This window comes from Amblyomma maculatum, chromosome 1 (assembly GCF_055883805.1).
Source record: "Amblyomma maculatum isolate TAMU_Amacu chromosome 1, ASM5588380v1, whole genome shotgun sequence".
Classification (NCBI taxonomy): domain Eukaryota; kingdom Metazoa; phylum Arthropoda; class Arachnida; order Ixodida; family Ixodidae; genus Amblyomma; species Amblyomma maculatum.
The window spans coordinates 73,506,222-73,526,795 of NC_139344.1; the positions used below are offsets into that span (position 1 = coordinate 73,506,222).

At 45.5% G+C, this 20,574-nt stretch overlaps 1 protein-coding gene across 1 annotated transcript in view; it reads right to left on the bottom strand.

The window, feature by feature from the left end:
- LOC146202797 (short transient receptor potential channel 4-associated protein-like) overlaps nucleotides 1–20,574 on the bottom strand; it is a 177,216-nt gene that overhangs the window by 58,817 nt on the left and 97,825 nt on the right. The window contains exons 18-19 of the mRNA XM_084588342.1: nucleotides 15,355–15,445; nucleotides 12,127–12,267 (exon numbers count right to left, since the gene is read on the bottom strand). Of these exons, the coding sequence (XP_084444468.1) occupies nucleotides 12,127–12,267; nucleotides 15,355–15,445 (232 nt within the window). The remainder of the gene's footprint in view (nucleotides 1–12,126; nucleotides 12,268–15,354; nucleotides 15,446–20,574) is intronic.

Sequence of the window (20,574 nt, forward strand, 5' to 3'; positions counted from 1 at the left end):
GAGCGCGTTACGAATGCGCGTCTGTCAAAAACAGACGCGCGTTACGGATGTGCGCAGAAATGGACAGAGAAAAGCGGCAGACGCATTCCACCTGACCCCGCGTACGCTGCTTGAGCTTTACGAGATTGTCGACAGGTCGCACAGCCATTGACATGAACGCTTCATATTAAACTCCCATTGTAAATAATAAGGTGAATAGTTCCGCAATGGTATAACATTCCAGAGCATCTCCTGCGAAATTTCTGGAGGTACTATATTCTTGTGCGGAGTGAGCTGGTGCATTTTGACTCCGTAGCTTCCACCACATTGCCACAGAAAGTTGTCCCCGAGTATAGACCTTTTCACGACCCTGGGAGAAACCGGTTTGACTGGGCTACAGTGAACTAGAATATTGGGTAGTGTGCTCACAGGCACCGCTCGAGGTGTCCCAACCGGTGTCGACGGGGAGCGGCGGCGCGCGGGCGCGCTGCGCGCATCTCCATGGTAGGTGCCTTGAAGCGCGCGTGCTCCACGGGCGGGTACAAGCCAGCGCCGCGCTCGGCCGGCGTCGCAGTAACCACGCCAACAAATTGAAATATTACCACGACACTTGCGTGGGTTTTGCTGAAATGGCATGGCTAAGCGGACTTTGACTTGAACTTTACATTTGCGCTGTGCATATGTTCAAACAACGTTAATCAATGCACTTGGCTTGTTGGGACGTTCACATAGTGTATATCACTCGTGCCTGCATTGTTTCCCTGGTAAGAAATTATAATGCTCTGCATATCAGGGGGTAATACATCTCTTTCCATTAATGCTTAACGTTAATAGTAATAGCATGGGATTTATGCCGGGGACAAACGAGGAGTAAAGAAGTGTCAGCCGCAACAACTATTCATTCACAAGCACCCAAGCTGCAGCACACAAAAACAAGAGGGGCATGGAGATGACAGGTAGAATGAATGCATGTAATTCTGACAAAGTAAAAGGGAAGATGCATTATTTACAATTCGCGTTTTTCGCAGAACAGGAGGCGCACCACAAGGTTTTCAAACAGCATTAACAGCTACTGCACACTTATTTGGAGAGACATATAAGTCACTGCTTTATGAAACATATGAACAGATTTGTCACCGCTGCATATATTTATGTTCACGCATTCTGCCGCTTATTTCCTTCATTTACTCCAGCACTTTACAGCAGCGTTATCAACGGCTTAGTTTGAGGTGTTTCGCCCGTTCCCGTTTTTCTGCCTTTTTTGAATTAACCCCTTTCACATAGAAGCGACTGCATAAAACCTTATTACTTCTTCAGATCGGCCTTCTGCGTGAACGGGGCAACCAACTTCTTTATGCAGTCTATTTCGCAACCATTTCCAAAATATTAAGAATACTTTCCGAATCTGTTCGTCTGGGGCCGATTTCTACTCTTCTGTTGTTACGGGTATATCAGGCAGACTTTAAAATTTTGTTTTCAAGGGCCCATGAGTTTCAACACCAATGGGTTTCCTTTTTCTTTGTCGTCTTTCTTTCGGTATCGTTTTTGAAAGACAGGCCGGCAGATTCGGCAATAGCGTCGGTACGGCATCGGAGGATAATGCTGGCTTCCCATGAGGGATGCAGACTTCTTCCCCGTTCACAATATGAACATAGTCCCGTAGAACGAAACGAGATTCGAAATGAAGCTCGTAAACAGCACAGCTGTCATCCAGTTGCTTGTCCGAATGATGGAGGTTGATCTCCCACTGCTTCCTTAGAGCGTCATCTTTGGGAACGCCGAACAGGGCTATTTTTGGGCCCCCTTTAGTATGCACATAGCCAGTCTTGCATCCAGGCTCATAGCAATGGTTTTGACGACGGGCCAGCATATTTTGGTTTGGGCCTATCTGCAGTGACGCGGCAAGTCTGTTGTGCGGTGTCCCTCAAGGGTCTATTTTATCTCCTTTCTTGTTCAACTTATATGTGAATGATATATGTGACCACGTGAAAGAATCCATCATATTCCTTTACGCCAATGACACTTTACTAGTATCAATTAAGGGGGGACACCGCTCTTTGCAGCCGAAAATCGGTCTAAAAATCGAGTTTTTTATTTCTTAATTTTCCCGGGCCCCGAGACGTTTCCTCAACTATCTGCAAAGTTAGGTTGAAAAATACCGCCTATTTCGCACGTTACAGCGCTTCAAAGTTGGGAATCTGAACGTTTGCCCCTTTAAATTGAGGTCAAATCGCGCCGAGTTTTGATCGGCGCGATTTTGGTCTCGTTAATAAGATCGCGATTCAGGCTATTCTCATGCCACGGTCGGCGTTTGCGAGCGAACACCCGAAGCAGAAAACAAAGGGACGAATTTGCGTGAAACGCGCGCTGCTATTGGGCTCCGAAAGCCCGTGACCCAAATGACCACTTTTGGTTGGCTGCCGGCGTCGGCTGCTTGCGGCTTGGCGCCATTTTGAAAAGGTCGCGTAGTTAGGCCTAGCTAAGTTAGCGACGTTTCGTCGTCACGACCACGGCGTAAACGGGGAAAATTTAGGTTTGAGCGTCATACTAGCCTAAAAACCGAAGGTAAAAAAAAGAGGCGCGGTGACGCGGCATCCTGTTAACAGCAATCAGCGACGAAGCACAGACTCTCCGCGATGGGCCGATAAGGGCGAAGCCAATGGAGCTCGGCCCGACAGATAGGACAGCAAACGATTTCCTCGAGGAGATGCCTGCAGCGTGCGAACATCGTAATCACGACGCAGATGAAAAAGTGATACCTAAGCAGTTTTCATGGGCGTGAAAGATAGAGCACTCGGAAAAGTTAGTGGCGCGGCAGCAGCGGCAATCGTGAAATGGCATCACGCGTCTGAGTTGCAGGGGCAATTATCTCGATAGAAAATAGTGCATTCACACCAAAAACCAGTCATAACTCATTTTATTGAGTTGCTGTTAGTCTTAGTAATTCAAAAATATGCCCAAAACGTTTTTCGCAGATTTCTCAAAATTGAATTTTGGACACAGTCAGCAGATCATTATTTCTGGTCCTGCTCTTGCTACAGTTTTCTTTTGCTAGAAAGCTAACCTCATGTATCTTTTGACACCAAGATAAATGTAATAACCGTAGGGGAAAATTTACTGAAAAGATTGTCTTGGCACCAAAATGGACAGCCTTTATGTTGAGTTTTTTTTTTATGGTGAACTTTGACTCAAATTGGGATAGAACATAAATTTTAGTTTTAATTTACTTTCCAACCATTTCTGATCATACACTGATATGTCAGACCTTGCCATAATTTAAATCTACATGTTCTGAAATGGTTTTCCTAGTGTTCTCAAAAACAGCATTTTTGAGGGTGCTGAAATTTTGGAGGAGATCAATATCTCTGGTCCTGTTCTTGCTATTGCTATAATCTTTTTTTAGAAAGAGAATCCTGCCACTCTCATGAAACCAAGGTAAATGCAGTGACCAGAAAGGAAAATTTACTGAGTAGGTTATCTTGTCTAGGGCACCCAAATGGACCTTTCCTTTCAAATTTTTCCTATTGCACAACTTTGGCTGAAATTGGCATAGGCCATTAATTTTTGCTTTAGATCACTTTCCACTTGTTTCTGATCTTGTTGTCATATCAATCATTGACATAATTTACACCTACATACTGTGAAATGTTTTTCCTCATTTTCTCAAAACTGCAATTTTGAGTGTGCTGCAATTTTGGAGGAAAGATATCTCTTGAACTATTTGTGCTGCAGCTCTCATTCTTGTCTTGTTAGAAAGAAAAACTCTTGGACAGTGCAATAGGACTAAAACATGAACAGTTATTATGCGGCAACATTTACAGAATTATCAATTTTAGGTGCCAACTTGGGCTTTTAGTCATAAAAGTTTGACCTTGTGTAACATTGGTTCAAATTCTTCTAGCACGTTAATTCATGGCTAGCGGCACTCTATGACCCTTCTAGATCACTCTGGCAGGTCTATTCTCATTATGCCATAAAGTGTTTAGTAATTAACTCACCTCCAAATGAAGAACATGAATTAGGTAATATTTTGAAAACTATTTCGTCTACAAGAAAACTAATCAGATATTTGAAATCCGCATGCAAAAATATATTAACCGTGCAAGTTTGAATTAGATACATCCATAAATAAGGAAAAACGTTTTAAGAGGGGTGTCCCCCCTTAAGCAACCCCGAGTTTTCATGTGCCCTGGTTAACCTTCAAGAGGATGCTATTAAAGTTAGTGATTGGTTTGTCTCAAACTTAATACAAATAAATAGCACCAAATTCCGACTTGTCTGTTTTCATAACCCACACAAAGATGTACCAAATGTAGGTTCCATATATTTACACCCCTCATATTGCTCTGTGTTCTTGTCAACCTATAGCTAGCGTCCCGTCGGTTAAGTATCTTGGTGTGCACATAGACAGTGATCTGACATGGAAAACTCAGTTGCCCCACATTTGTAAGAAACTTAGAAGTGTTGCATGTTTGTTGTTTAATTTGAAAATCATGATGCCTTTTTTATCAGAAAACTAATCGCCCATGGTCTAGGGTATAATATTTTTAAGATACGGTATGTGTTGTTTTATTTAACTGTTCTTTCACATGGAATTGTCTAGTTATTAGGAATTTGAAAAACATCGCTACAAACGCCCTCTACATGCCACAGGAGAATTTGCTCAGCAGTGTCTTTAGAACAGCCAGTTTGCCTTCTTTTAACAATCTTTTAAACAAATTGTAGTACTAAAATATTTTTGGAGCAGTGCATACAGGCACATAAACACGAAACCGGTACAGTTTTCGTTATCTTGTACCGAGAGTGCGCACTCATTACGGTAAAGTAAAGCAAGAAGACGCTATTATGTTCCAGCCACCTTAAACGAATTACCGGACGATGTATTTTCTATAGTGTTGTGCCAAATGTTTCTTTTTTTGCCTGTAATGGAGTTCTGATGAGGCGCAAAGATTGCCGCGGCTGCCGGTAGTCGCCGCACAATCCCACTGTGACTTCGTCAGATTATTATTATTATTATTACAGTCAAACCTCGATATAACGAATACGCATATAACGAATTATTGAATATAGCGAACTCTTCCGAAATATTTTTGTCAAACACATTTATTTTTAACTTCCCATAGCGAATGCGGTTCGGCATAAAACGGATATTACGAACTTCGCGACGCCAAGGACTACCTCACTTTAATAGCAGGAGGCAGGCTTCATTGCACTACAAGTGTGTTGCGCGGAGCAGCAGACGTTCAGGACCACCTCGCAGGCGCTGACAGCGCCACAGATGCCACAACGGCATTCAGAGTTGACAGCCAACAAAATCCATGGCCTCCGAGATCACCTCCACGCGCGTCTAAGAAATCGTTCGCATCTCACAATCGCTGACAGTGCCGCTTCAGCAGCGGCGCGATCGAATGTTGCTTTTGCATTTTTGGTTTTTGAGTCTTTCGCATTTTAGTGTTAGCAGCGGCGTCGTGCCGTGGCTGTCGTAGCGTTTGGTGGAGGCTGCTTCAGTCGTCGTGTGGAGTGTGGTGCGCGGGTGTGCATAGGGCTGTGATGGCGGTGAACGTGAAAAAAAGAGCAGCACTGATGTTAAAGACCAAGCTCTAGATAAAATCAGGGCCTTCAAGGCAGTTTACAAGAGGAGACTGATTGACACTCTTCTCGTGAAGCTTCGTATGAAGCAGAATTTGGAAGATCGACTTGCTGGGAGCAGCACAGGACATCGTCAAAGGCGAAATGATTGCAAACTGCTTTCGGCACGCAGGTTTTGTTCCAGCAGAGGCCCGTGCATCAAGTGACGATGGGGACGATCCCGATGAAGCAGAAGCAGAGCTCCACGAGCTCGATGAGGCCTGGAACGATTTTTCACGTTTTGTTGGTGACATGCCTGCAACAATGACTGTAGAGGACTTTGTAGGCACCGACGACATCGCGGCAACCACGGCTGAACTGACGGACGCCGAAATCACTATAGAAGTTTCTGAACATCCCGCAGACAAAGCTCAGGCTAACCCTGCAGACGATAAAAAAATTCCGACTTCACAAGAAGTGCTTGCTGCATTGGATTTACTGCGCCGCCACTGCAGTGCCATTGAGAGCAGTGGGTTCCCCCTTGTTGAGTGTTTGCAAACTGTGGAACAGGGCGTGATACGGAACGCTATCAACACAAAAAGCAGGCCGCGATAACACAGTTCTTTGCGCGTAAATAAATGGACGTGACCCAAGTAGGCACCCTCCGAGTTGCTGTGCCTTCTCCGATTGAATTTTGCTGCTCTTGCATGTATTTTCTACGAAATTTTATATTACGAATTATAGATAGAGCGAAATATTTTCTGATTTTTTAACTGTTCGTTATAATGAGGTTTCACTGTACTAGGCCGCGCGGTGCTCTAGCGTAGCCGCTATTGGCCGAGACCGATGCGCAACTGTGACGAAGCTTAACTTTCGCTACCGTCTGCTTTTGTATTGTGCACCATACTCATCGATCTCTCCAGCCTGTTTCTGTAATTTGTTAGAAATGAACAACGAACCGAAGCACCGTGATTTTCGAGCCTGGAAAGCTCAAACGAAGGAAGCGTACCGGGGATGTCGTCGCAAGCCTCAAAATGGCTTCACTTAAGCGGACTGGCTGCACGCGCCGGTTTTCCAAACACTGTTTATGACCTCTCATTAGCTCTCAGCGGCTTTTTCCAGCACGCCGTTCCGAGTCACTCATTGGCTGGCGTGATCGGAGAGTTTTTTTTTCTTGCTGTTTTATGTTCGCAGCCGCAGCTGCCACTTCATGCGCGTCTCCGTATGCGCCCGTATTTCTCAATGCACCGCTTTGTGCAGTTTTTCCTTGTGACCAAGATGCCGGAAAATAGTAGGTTGTAACTGTGCACGCAACCAGTCTTTGGAAGCCATAAGAAACGGGCGAGGAACAAAAGTCAGAAGACTTCAGCCACAAGAGTGCCGTCAGGACAGTTCAGTTACAGCCGGTGCCAGACTTGTTACATGTGCAGGGAACATCAAACACGCTGCCCATGACGACACCACAGGTTCAAATTACAGTGCGAATTGCACCCCGGATCAGGTACACTTCAAGTTAACGCTGCTGGCGCACTGAGTAGTCGGCGCAAAGTCCATTCCACGCTCGTGCTTTAACACGAGCGTGGAATGCAATGCCGGTGCAGAGTTAGTGATTGTGGGTATGAAAGTTTTAAGCAATTTTACCGCGTACGCAAAGTGTGGAACCTGCAGCGAGATTGCAAAACGTGAGCGGTCAACCGCTGGAGTGTCACAACAGACCTGAGCTGTAGCTCAGCTCACTAACCGCTTACGCGCTGGCCGCTGCGATTATTCCTGTTTTGTCGCATACTACTCCCACGCAGCGCTTCCGCATATTTTATCAAGTACCCAACTCATTGGTTCTTCTATTGTGGCAGCTCAGCCATGCGCTTGCATCAAAGTAATATATTGCGCGTCCAGCACAAACAAACAAAAAAAAAAACTGCATGAATAACATGGGCCAGCTTAAAATGAAAATACACTTCAGAATATATTGTGTTATTTTCCCTGCCTTGGCAAATTTTTGAATGGTTTCCCCGACATTTCCCAGTGCATAAAATTTCCCTGACAATTCCCGGTTTTCTCGATTGCTAGACACCCTGCTTTTGTGAAGAGAAACCTTCCCTCTTGTGAAGCGGGCCTTCTCGGCACTGCAAGGCCATGCGGTCAAGCGTTGCAGTCAAGCAGCAGCGCTAATAAAATGTGATAAATGCGAACATTTTCGGTACATTTGATAAATTTCAAATATTCGAAAAAACTGAACATCAGTTTTTTTTATTTCTCGAATGCAAATCGAACAAAGTTGTTTTGCTTAACGCTTTCTATCCACAATCATGAACTCGGTACCGGCATCAACGGTCTGACACACCATGCCAAAGAGGTGAAACTCGTGTTGGGTCGCCGACTTCCCTAAAAGAACAGATTTTGCACTACTCGCTCAACACAATGCACTGGCTTTGCCGTAGAGCAGCACACGACATCAATACGAAGTGTACCGTAATCTGGGATGCAGTTCGTGCTTTAATTTGGATCCGCTACATGGTCATTAGGCAGCGTGTTTGATGTTCCCTGCACATCCAAAAAGTCTAGCATCGGCTACAATGCAGGTCCTAACAGCACACTTCGGGGCCAACGCCGTCTTCTTTTTTCCACGTCCGTTTCTTATAGCTGCCAAAAATTTGTTGCGTGCACGGTAACACTCAGTTTCCCAGAATCTCTATCTTAAGAAAAACTTGGCACAAAGTGGTATGTCGAGAAACACGAGCAAAAATGCAGACGTGTATGAAGTGGGAGCTATGGTGACAAATGCAAGAAAAAAAAATTTAAAAATTCTACAGGGCACTTTGGGCTACTAAAGTGCGATGAGGCGAAAGCCATTATAGCGCGGTGGATCGTAGCCCTCCACTATGGCACCTCTATCTCCCTTTCTTCTTTCACTCCCATCTTCCACCCCTCCTTTACGGTGTGGTACATGTGCCCGCGGAGGATTGTGACAGATACTGCGCCTTTTCTATCCTGTAAATCAATTTGAAATGCCGCTGATGCCTGCTGTACTAACGCCTCCTAAACATGTGAGTCTGCTTCTGTTTGCTGTGTGATGCAGCTTCGAGGAAGCGTCAAATGAAAGGCGCCGCACAGAAGCAAGGATCGGATGCCCGGCAGGGTCAGCTTCGTTATATGCATGAATCGCTTGGTGACGTCATGACTGACCAGTCGTGATGGTACGTCGCGTGCCACTTGTCGAACACAGCCAACATTCCATTGAACGCATCAAAGTTCACCAGCGTTCTATTACAGGAAATTAAAGGCTCAGTATCTGTCACTCGTCGAATACCGCTATCATCCTCAAGGTAGACAAGGGGAATTACGACGAGCATTTCATGATCCGGGGCATGGCGCAGTCGGTTATAGCTCTTGGCTGGGATCCAAGGGATGGAGGTTTGATTCCCAGTGGATACAAGGTTTATTTACTTTTAACTTCACATCCGATCATGCTCAATGACGTCACCAGGTCATGACGTCCCAATCTCGCGGAATCTCTCGAAGAAGTGTGACACTTCTCGTGAACCGATCACAGTGTGAGAGATTAAAGTCTTTCGCCTTAAGGGGGGACATGGGTCTTGGAGCTACTTTTGTTATTTTTTGGCAGATTGTTTAAACATTTCCAACCGCACTTAATTTTCATGCTGATTTTAAATATGCAATCATTTTTCCTGTAGCCCAATTAGTCTGCAAGATAATTATTAATCAACTTCCATTGTTTAAGGCCTAAATTCTGAAATAATAGGTTAAAAACTTAAAAATAAGGCATGGTTAGGTAGCTAGAAGAGTAAAGAATGAAATGTTGGGAGCAGATTCCCGATACGTTAATTAGCACTCATTGTGCAACCTTATTAATTTCAGTATACAAAGCGTGTGTACGAAGTGGGAATAAACTCATCAAAATAATTAATTTTAACTTTCAAAAACAAAAAGTCTGCTTCCAGCATTTCACACAGCATACATTCAGCTTCCCATTGCAAAAAGAATTTCAGCTCTACATGCTTTGTGTGCAGAGATAATGAGGCCGCAAAACTGCAACTGGTTGACAATGCATGTTTTGAGAAAAGAGCAAAAAAAGAAACGGGGGATCATTTAACACACATTCCCTGGTGCAATGCACACATTAACAATTTAAAATGGCTAGAAATCTTCAGGGATGTAGTTTTTGCTTTCCAACGTCCAAATGTCCCTTCTTTCATTTTGATTTGCAGCACATTCAGTAGTCACTTTTTCGGCTGCGCGAGTCATATGCAGGCAGCAACATTTTTTTTCTCGCGCACTTCGTTTTGCCACGTTCTCGCATCAAAACCGCAGTGAGCAACATTCATTGCGGAAAAAAAAAGTCATTTGGAGCTGTTTGCTGCATCCCAGTGCTCTGCATTGCCCGGGAACCAAGCACATTCACTAATGACTATGAACGCGATCCGATCGGCGCAAACGCGCGGCAAGCTCTACGACGACGTGTCCCCGCAGTTTACGCACTGCAGAATAAGTTTGATGACAATTTCTTACTCATGATCACCTTTTTCAACACGAATACCGCCGCCGTATGCTTTACACTTCGCCAGTCTCGGCAAACGGTTTACATCTGACAATCTTGAGCTCCGGCTCACCAAGCGAACTGTCCGCCGCGCTGCCGTCGTCACGATAACAATCTGACTACCGCTTCGTTCCTGGAGTTGGCGCGAGTTCAAGCTTTTTCTGTTTTGAGCTTATCTTCCTTCTCATCTACGGCCTGCGATATCACTGTGTCGTGTTGCGGCGGGTGTGACTGCAGGCAGTAGCAGTCTCCCGTGCTGGGGAACACGCTAGGCCTACTTCAAGCTCGTACGCACGATCGTTCGGTGCATGATTTTCGTTGGCCTGAGCGCACACAGCCGGGACAGGGCATCATTTGAGATGATTAGTCAACAATTTTTTTTTCTCTTTTTGCAAAAATCTTGCCGTGAATGCACCTCGCAGTTCAGAACCAAGCATGACTGGCGTCACGTCTCCGCAGTCTCCCCGCGACGCGGGCGCGCCGAGCAGACACCAACCAGCCAGCTCCACCAATGCGGTGAAGCCCTGCCGTCACGTGCACACCGAAAGCCAATGGGATTGTGAATGCCACACTTTCTTTTTTGCTATTTTTATGCGACCAATGGGCGAATGGAAACAGCAGAGGCGGCATTTTGAAGACGAACGGCAGCTCTTTCGAATGAGACCAAGATTGCTCCGGTGCCACACACAAAATGGGAGCTATGCCTCGCGAAGAATGGTCGTTTCGGCGGCCATTTTTGGCCCAAATTCAGGCAAGATCGATTATATAAACTGGCAGTGACTGAAATACTGATCCTAGAGATGAAAAACTTATCAGTAGCTCTTTTTCTACCCATCTGCTTTCGAAAATCACATTTTCTAAAAAGTGCTTTTTTCGCGAATATTTGGTCGGAAAGACCCGTGTCCCAAGGGGGGGCCAAAAAGTCGCGAAAAAAATCACTTTTTAGAAAATGTGATTTGTGAAATCAGTAGCTCTTTATCTACCTATCTACTAAGTTTTTCATCTCTAGGGTCGGTATTTTAGTCACAATGCCAATTTATATAATCGATGTCGCCCAAATGTGGGCCGAAAACGACCCCCGAAACAACCATTTTCCGCGAGGCGTAGCTCCCATTTTGTGCGCGGCACCGTAGCCATCTTGGTCTCATTTGAAAGAGCCGCCTTTCATCTTCAAATTGCCGCCTCTGCTGTTTACATTCGCCCATTGATCGCATAAAAAATAGCAAAAAAGAAAACGTGGCATTTGCAATCCCATTGGCTTTCGGGGTGCACATGACGATAAGGCGTCCCCGCATTGGTGGAGCTGGCTGACAGCGTCTGCTCGGCGCGCCCGAGCCGCGGGGAGATGGCGGAGACGTGACGCCGGCCGCGCTTGGTTCCGAACCGCGAGGTGCGTTCACGGCAAGAATTTGTGAAAAAAGTGAAAAAAAAAAATAGTTGAATAATCATCTCAAGTGATGCCCTGCCCCGGCTGTGCGCGATCAGGCCGACGAAAATCGTGCGCCGAACGATCGTGTGTACGAGCCTGAAGTAGGCCTAGCGTGTTCCCCAGCACGGGGGACTACTACTGCCAGCGGTCGCACCCGCCGCGACAGTGATAACGCAGGCCGCAGATGAGCAGAAAGATAAGCTCAAAACAGGAAAAGCTTGAACTCGCGCCAACTCCAGCATCACTAAAAAAAATCTATTTTTTCGCGATTTTTTTCGTCTCAAAGAGCTGTGTCCCCTCTTAAGGTAAAGTTATGAGTTATGGCAGGCCACTCTATATATGTCAGCCCTGCAAGTGTACACTGCTGTAATATGTCCTAGACTACATGTGTGCCACGACCATCCCCGCACAAAGTAGGTCAGTAAGAAAAAAGACTTATAATTGTTCGTTCATAAACGTGTCCATTGAGATAAGGAAATTGCCTCCAGAAGTCCTCATGGTACTGCAGTTTCACTCTACCCACGAGTTCAATATGACAACATTTCTTCGCAACATGAATCTCACAGAAGCGAAACACATTGACCAAATTTACCTTTGCCTCCGTGCTGAGAATTTTGTCGAGCTGCCGGAATGCTCTTAGGTTGAACTTGACCAACTCGCCCAGAAGATCAAAACTGCTCTGAAGCACTTCCTTCTGGCGAACATTGCAGTTGACTAGGTTTCCAGCAACAAGCTACAGGGAGAGCACAGAAAAGAAAAGCAGGTTTTGGTAAACACTCAACAATGAAGGAAAGCACATCAAAAACATGCTGCACCTGAAGGCTGCACAGTAACGGTAATGATAGCAATGAGCCTCAAAAAGGGTTGTCAACTGGTTTTTATAGTTTAGTGGGAATCAAAAAATAGATTAAATTAGATTAGAAGATTAGATTAGAAAGATTAGATTAAATGGTCTAGTAAACTAATTGCTTACTAGACCAGCAACAGATTAAGAATGCTGCTGGTCCTAACGGCTTTACTACAGTAAAATCTCGTTAAAAGAGCCATGACTACAAGAAACACTCTGTTATAAGAGACGCTTGAAAATGATTTGCTTGGTTTTCCTGTTTGCCATGTTTACAACATTACATACAAGAGACATGGTTACAAGAGGCACTCTGTTACTAAGGGCAGCTTTTGCAGGTCCCTAAAGTAAATTCTTCACTATGTATAAGCCCCGCCGGGGTGGCGCAGTGGTTACGGCGCTCGACTACTGTTCCCAAGGACGCGGGATCGAATCCCGGCCTCGGCGGCCGCTTTTCGATAGAAGCGAAAAGCAAGGCGCCCGTGTGCTGTGCGATGTCAGTGCACGTTAAAGAACCTCAGGTGGTCGAAATTTCCAGAATCCTCTACTACGGAGTCTCTCATAGCCTGAGTCGCTTTGGGACATTAAACCCCCCAAACCAAACCATCACTATGTATAAGACATAATTAACCCAGGTACACTCATGTAGCACAGCTGACTCGTACCAACTCGTATGTGCGGCAGTTTAGATTCCCTTAACTAAATTCTGCTCCATATCAGTGTCCTGTTTTGTTGCACAAGAAGCAGTGCCTCCTCTTGACTGGGAAGTCAATGTCTCTGCTGCTTGTCACACAGGAATGTGATGACAGTGGCTGAAACAATAAGGGCATTTTGACACAAGGTTCCTTCACACATTTTGAAAGCTGCTTGGGGTTTCCCAAGCTTAAGGGGAGATGCGCGTCGAAAAAGCGAGTTTTCCGAGTAATTTTTCAGTTTTGAGTTTTTGCCTGTAAAATTATCTTTGAACATTTAGCTACAACTTTCTAAAAAATCAAGGCAAAATTCGATCGTGAAGTTAGTAAAAAGTCCATTTTATTCAACCACGGTGGCTCGAGAAAGTGCTATTTTCCGCGCAAATCGTCAATTTCCGTGCGCCTATACCTCGAGAACGCCGCGTCGCCCGCCATTGCCGTTTGCTGGGAGAGGTTGAGAAAGCCTTTCTCTTGTAGATAGCATCTCGCAGTTTCGTATCTCAGCTGCAAATAATAAAAAAAACGTTTTCCGCGCACGCTTCGAGCGTCCCTACTGGACCTTTTAAATCACGCGGTGCTCTAGAGAGGCCGCCATTGGCCTGGACTGATACGACGCTGTGGCGAAGCCTACCTCCTGCTTTCGTTTTGTGCAGCGTCTGGATCGCGCTACATCATACTCTGCTAGTTCTTTTCAGCGGCCTTTTAGCATTTGTTGAGTTCGCGATGAACGACTCGCAAAAGCGCAACTTCCGAGCTGGAAAGTCTCGGTCGAAGAACCCGTACCGAGGACGCCGTCGCGGACCTCACCGGAAAACTGCAGCGGGAGACGCGAGCTAGTAATAACCAGGCCAACGTGCACTCGGACGAGATCGATGCCGCGGTGAGCGCCTCGGAGGTGAAGATTGGACTCTTCAAGGAAGATAGGGCAGCATGCGGTCATCAATATTCTACGAGTGTTGCGATATGCGAGATTAGCACGCTTACGGTGCTGGTAAGCGGTGCTGCTTGCCCTACGTGCCGCACCTGTACCTCTGCGGTACGCGAACCGGTGGAAAAGCGAAATGGGCTTTCGGCTTTTCTTGAGCTGCACTGTGAAAGTAGCGAGTGCCTAGCATCAGTGCTTTCTGCTGTGCACACCTCGAGCCGCGTTGTGCCCGGTGGACTTGCCAGTGGAAATCGGGACTATCGGAGTGGAAGCTTTCGCGACAGCATCGCCGTCAACGTGAAGGTGGTGGTGGCTGCGCGCGCGATTGGCATCGGACACGAACAGCTGTCGCGATTTTGTGCAATTCTTGACCTGCCGAACCCACTACACCACACGAACTTTGCTGCGATCGGCAAGAAAGTTCATGGTGCGGCCATGAAAGTAGTGGCAAGAAGTTTCATGTGCTTTTGTTGTGTTTATGAAAAAAATACAAATGTTTGAAACTTTCAAATGCAATTTTCTCCATTCGTAGTTTTCAGCATTTTTTACATTTTGTGCAACAATTTTGAGTACTTTCAGTAGTCAGATTTGGATGAAATTTTGCGCACAGCCTCTTCAAAGTGTGTAGAATGTTGTTATCTACCTGGTTATAAAAAATTTCGAACTTTTTTTGAAAAAATTTCAGAATGTTGACACATAGTGCCCAAAATACACACATTGGTGTTCCTGAACTTTTTTTGCAATTATAGGATAAAATGAATAAATTTGAAGTAGCTTTCGACATACTATATTACCAAAGCAACATAATGAGCTATTGCAAGCTGGTCTAAACATGCATTTCATTATCAAAAAAGTGTGCACAAAAGGCCCTATATTGTGCTTTTGCAGACACTTCTACACAAAAACTAATAAAGATATGTGGAAAGTAAAAAGATATTCGGAATCAGCATTAAAAACTCTATAAATGGCCAATGTTTCATAACCATAGGTTCAATATTAAAGAAAAAGTGTTTCCGAGGAGCATCTCCCCTTAAAGGAGACATAACCCCTATACTATAGCACCAACGCTAAGGTGCAGAAGTCAAGTCTATTCCAGTCAATCCATCTGACTGAATCAATATTAATGGCAGCAATGCTAGAGTCTATGTTAGGTTAGTACAAAAAATCTGGCTTTGAACACCCCAGGGTCTGAAATAATGGTCGTGAATATTTACACATTCTTTTGGAAGTATGCTCAGTGAAGTAAGAATGACTGGAATAAAAGAATTGGCTCTCCAGTGTATTCAGGCATGGGTCACATGTTTATCACGTTTGGACACAAGGACTTGCCAAGTTCCCTCAAGTAATCGCATTGCGTACCTGCAGCAGCCCCCTAGAGAGGAGGAAGTCTTGATCAGCACTACTTGTACATCCACGCAGATAACTTTCAATGGCACGCGAAAGCCAGAACCTGCAAGGAAGAAAGCACACAAGCTCTAATTCATGACTGATAACCTGCAACAGGCGCAAGTAATTGTACCAAAATATAAGAATTGGGCACTGCGTACAACAGGTCGAAAGGCTTAAAACTGAGCAGTTAATATCTACATATAAGCGTAATTGATTATTGGTGTTGGTGTGTTGAAGTTTTTAGTGAAGTGCAACCTCCAAATGTGAGCTAATCATTTATTTCCCAAGCCTAATATTTCGTGTTTTGAAAATACAGTAAAACCTCGATAATTTGATTTTGGTAATCTGAACTCCCATAATTCTAAACCCCGGGACATTTGAAGAATTTCTGCGGTTCTGTAATTTCTAATGTAACTTTAACAGCACAATTCAAAGCGGCCGCCTGCACCAGCCCTGTTAATTCGAAGATGTTCGGTGTTTTGCGGGAATGCTCAATCCCAAACAGATAAAGAGCCAGCACTTCGGAGCCATGAAGCGGCACTGCAAAGCGATGCTTATGCTCAATTTGCTGCAGCGGCCCAACTCTAGAGCTCTCAGCCCAGAAATGGTATGGCTTGCTGACCGCCAAAGCATGCTCCTGCAGAGGCGGAGACGTGCTTCACTGCAATGCAGCCATGGATACCCTTGGCACTTCTTCAAGGCACAACGGGCAGGAGGCAGCAGTGCGCGCTAAGTTTGCCCTCCCCTCTCCAGTTCAGCCGTAGCCAAGGCCAGCGTATAGTGGAGGCACTGGCACCAAAACAACTACTGATAGCTGCAGAAGTGCATGTCCTGCGCCGCAACCACTCTTGCTCCGTGCCCCGAGAGCAAGCAGCATCAACCAACGCCATTTATTTTAATGGTGAGCCTTGGCTTAGAGGGTTCGGGCACGTCGATAACCATATTTACCCACGTAATGAACCCGCTTTCATAATGAAATCACCCTGCATTTATATGCAGCTGAGAATTTGGAAAACAAAAGGTTTGTTAGTGCCTCCCTTCTTTCGTGCCACCGTTGCTGTCGTCGTGGTCCACAGTGCATTTATTGGCAAGGCACCAAGTAGGTTTGGGGGCGACTGGGCGAATTTGGCAGACTGCCAGCTTCCCTGACATGAGTGTCAGTGGTGGCTTGCTCGGCTTGTCCGGTTGCGCGATCCTGATTTTCGGTACATTCGTTTTATCACGCATCGATTGGGGTGGGCGCTGTCCACTGCTACAAAATCACTGGAATGTGTGATAGCAGCAAACATTTTTAAAGCGAACAATGCTATAAAGTCTGTGTCATGATCGCGACTGACTAACATGCTTTTGTCGATCGATGGGAGGAAGGATGAAGAGAGAGAGGGAGGAGGGAAGTACGCTGAGAGTGTTTTTGCAATCCTGCAATGAAATTTTTTGCTTGGGCTAGATTTTTTGCGGTGTTCGGTTAAATTGAAGGCCCGGTTAATTCAAACATTTTTATTTGTCCCAATGACTTCGAATTAGCACTTTCCTGTCAGCGCATATTTCACGATTCGAATTTTCCCGCTTTCGAAGCGCTCCTTGACAAGTGGCATCCTCCAATGGGAAATAGAGGAACCCTTCTTTCAGTTTTGCTTTTAATTTTTCCACTGTGCCGAGCCCATTCCGCGGAGGTTAACGCATCGGAGAGCTTGTTTTTGGATACGAAAAGCAGCAGTGATGACTCGGAAGACGAAATGAGCTCTTCAGACTACAGGACTGACAGCGAAACTATGCAAAATCGACCAAGAATGTCAACAATCAGGCCTCGATAAGTTTCGCGTTCACTGCCTGAATATTCACACTTTTTCTATGCGCTGATCGAAAAAGATCACTGTTCTGAAGGTCGCAACTGTTACCTGCAATATGACAACATCTTTTGGGTAACATTACTAGCCGCTAGCAGCGCAGGGAGTGGTGTTTTCCAGCTAGAGGACAGTCCGGGGTCGACCTCGACTACTGTTTTCTTTCCGAACTCAGTGAATACTATACACAGAATGCTAAAATTTGCTGGAATGTTGCATTGGTCCCTGTTGTAAAAAACATATATTTTGAAATTTTTTAATGTTTCATTTGTATTAAGAAACTTTGATGCTTTTGTGTGTTTGTTGTGTTAACAGGAAAGTGTTAACGAGGTTTTATTGCATAGAAAGCTACGGTTGCACATGTTAAGGTTGCTCTTCATCTGTCGCGACTGTATCGTCGGCATGTAAAAATTCCTCAAGTACGACGTGTCGCCGTCACTACTGCTCACTGTGGACCAAAGTTCAGCCATCGCTGTGTCGGCAGCAGCTTTGCGATCTTCCCTGTCACCGGATCCCCAATCCAGACATGATTTTGACGTACAAAAAACCTTGATGAGCCAGTGAGAGGTATAGATTGTTAGTGCTATGCTAAAGATTGCCTAGAGAATTCGGCACTAATAGTCAAATAGGCCGACATATACCTGAGCAAGGGGACAGGCAGTGCTGTTCAGTGGCGAGGGCGCTCAACGACTGATGCTGAAATGCGGGTTCTTTCCCGATTGCCGACCACCAAAGCGTGCCCCTACAGAGGCGGAGATATGCTTCACTGCAATGCAGCCGTGGATACCCTTGGCACTTCAAGGCACAGTGGGAGGAGTTAGCGGTGCGCGCAAGCTTTGCCCTCCCCTCTCCAGCTCAACCGTGGCCAAGGCAAGCGTATAGTGGAACCACTGAATAACAACACCGACTCCGTTGAGTGCCTTCTCGCTCCCGCGTTGCACGCAAAAAAAGAAAAAAAGCTCCTTATAAAATCCGGAAACAGCTTCTTGAAGAACCGAAGCTGATTCAATTAAATGCGAGCCACAGTAGTGACTACACGGTTAAGGCTTACTAGCAAAACGCTCGCATACGCTGAGACTTCAGTGCACACAATTAAACTCAAGTGGTCGAGTTTTTCAGATCCCTTTACTACGGGATCCTTCGTAGCAGATACCAATTTGGGGCACAAGCCATGGAGAAAAAAAAAGAATGCCCTGGTGGCGGAGTTGTTGATCTGCTGACTGACAGCTTGATTAATCGATTTATTTATTTATTTACAGGCAGGGAAGTGGACGGTTCATGTTTGGACTATGTTTGGACTTCTAGCCTCTCCCGTAAACCTTAAAGGGACACTAAGGAGAGAAAGGAAGTGGGTTTGCATCGATAGAATGCCAGTTCCTGATTACAAAAAGACCACTCTTACTGAAAACAGAGCTGTTATAAGGTAGTAAAGAAGAATAACAGAAATACAGGTATCGCCACCACAGCCAAACGGCCGAGGCTCGCAACTACAAATCACGTGACGCGCTAGGGATCCCGGAGGCTGACAAATGCGAATTACGTTGCATGTTTGAATGCGGTAGTACGTTTTTTTCTCAAACATGATAACACGCTTTTATCATACGTAAACGACGGCGAAAAGACAACGTAAACGTTGCAAGGCAAATACAAAAATATACTTGGAGGCGCCACAGGCGGCACTTCAGTTTTGGTTATGTTTCGGCTCAGGCATTTCGTGCGCACTCGGATAGTTTGTTTGAACCTGCAGCGCCTGAATTACGAGCTTGGAGCAGCAGATGCGCCTTGATGGTTCCCATTTGAGCATTCGGAGGCACGAGCGAGCGAAATCCGCTACCGCCGACACAGTCCTTCGTTCACACTTCTGCGCCAACATATCGCCGCCGTTGCCGCTTCGACTGCGACCTGACTGCTTGACTGCAGCTACGTAAGCCACGAAAAGCATACATGTGCTAAGTACCGAAGGAAAAACGCATTATCATTCAATTGTTCACTAAATCATGGCACATCTGACCAACATATACTGCGTCAACAAGACCTTCAACGTGCTATTTGCAGGCGTCGTAAACAAAAGAGGCATACATGCCGCTCATACCAAGGAGAGCGTCGATATATTGCGCTCGTCGCCCGGCGAAAAAAAGGGCCTCGGGTAAAAAGTAAAAACTAAAAATAACGAAGCACCAGAAATACATTACAAAAGGTTAAAAAAAAATCGATTTGTAAAAAAAAAAAAAAGAAAAAAAAATGCCAGAAGCGGTAAGACTCGAACTCGCTACTGCTTGCTCCGAAACGTTCGGCGCTAACCGCTCGGCTACGCCGCAACACGGGAACCTCGGGAATATTTCTAGTTTTTATGTCATGGCCCCATTCACTATAATAAAGTGTTTCTGCTGCCGGTCTAAAAATTACAACTTCTTGATCATCGGCGCATGCTGCCTGCTCTCACGTCTTGCAACTAATGTTCTGGATGCCTATGCGCACTATATTGTGCACTGGATCCATTTTAACATGTGGAATTTCACAGCGCTGGCAAATGTAGTGGCGCCGGCACTTCGGTCGCTTCGGTCATGTTCTGCTACCGTGGACGTAATTTTCGCTGAACACGGAGCTGTAGCACAAACATTGAAGGAAAAAAGTGCGACGAAGCTTCAAAACTGACAAGCGCAGCAGCGAGGACACTATTGTGCTGGTAACTAAATCTTGATTTGTATGTAAACATGTCAGGAAGCGTTGCGATGACCGAGGGCTCGGTTTGTTTATACACAGTGCAAGAAGGAGCGCAAAAGCTTGAGAAACATGTAAAGTATTGTGCATTACAAGCGCTCTGTTTTTTTTTCTTCCTTTATGGGTCCATCGCTCGGTAAATTACTCTCTTCATCGTTTTATTTATTTCGGCTGAGGCCGTTATTGCGAGTACGCTGTTGCCAAGTTGGCCCTTGACGGATGCGACGCCGCGGGCCGCGCCGGCTCGCTAGCTATCACGGAGTCTCCGCTTACGTCATAGTGTGCGTCACTCAACTCCAACTACATAGTTGGAGGCCACAGTTTGAATTCGACCGGCGGGAACAAGAAAAAACCTCAACTTCTTATCGCAATATCTCAGCAATTATTCGATTTTTTGCTGCCGGATATGCGGCGACAGTGTCACCAAATGTAGTTTATTAGATTTTCATACCATCTTTGGCTGTCTTTAGTGTCCCTTTAATAACACACACAGTACATGCCCGCCCTTCAATCAGTACATGCCTCATTTGGCCTTAATTCCTCACTAAGCCCTATCACATCTCATTTCATACCCTCTAATTCCTTTAATAGTATTGCTAGGCTAGCCTGATTTGCTACGGTTCTA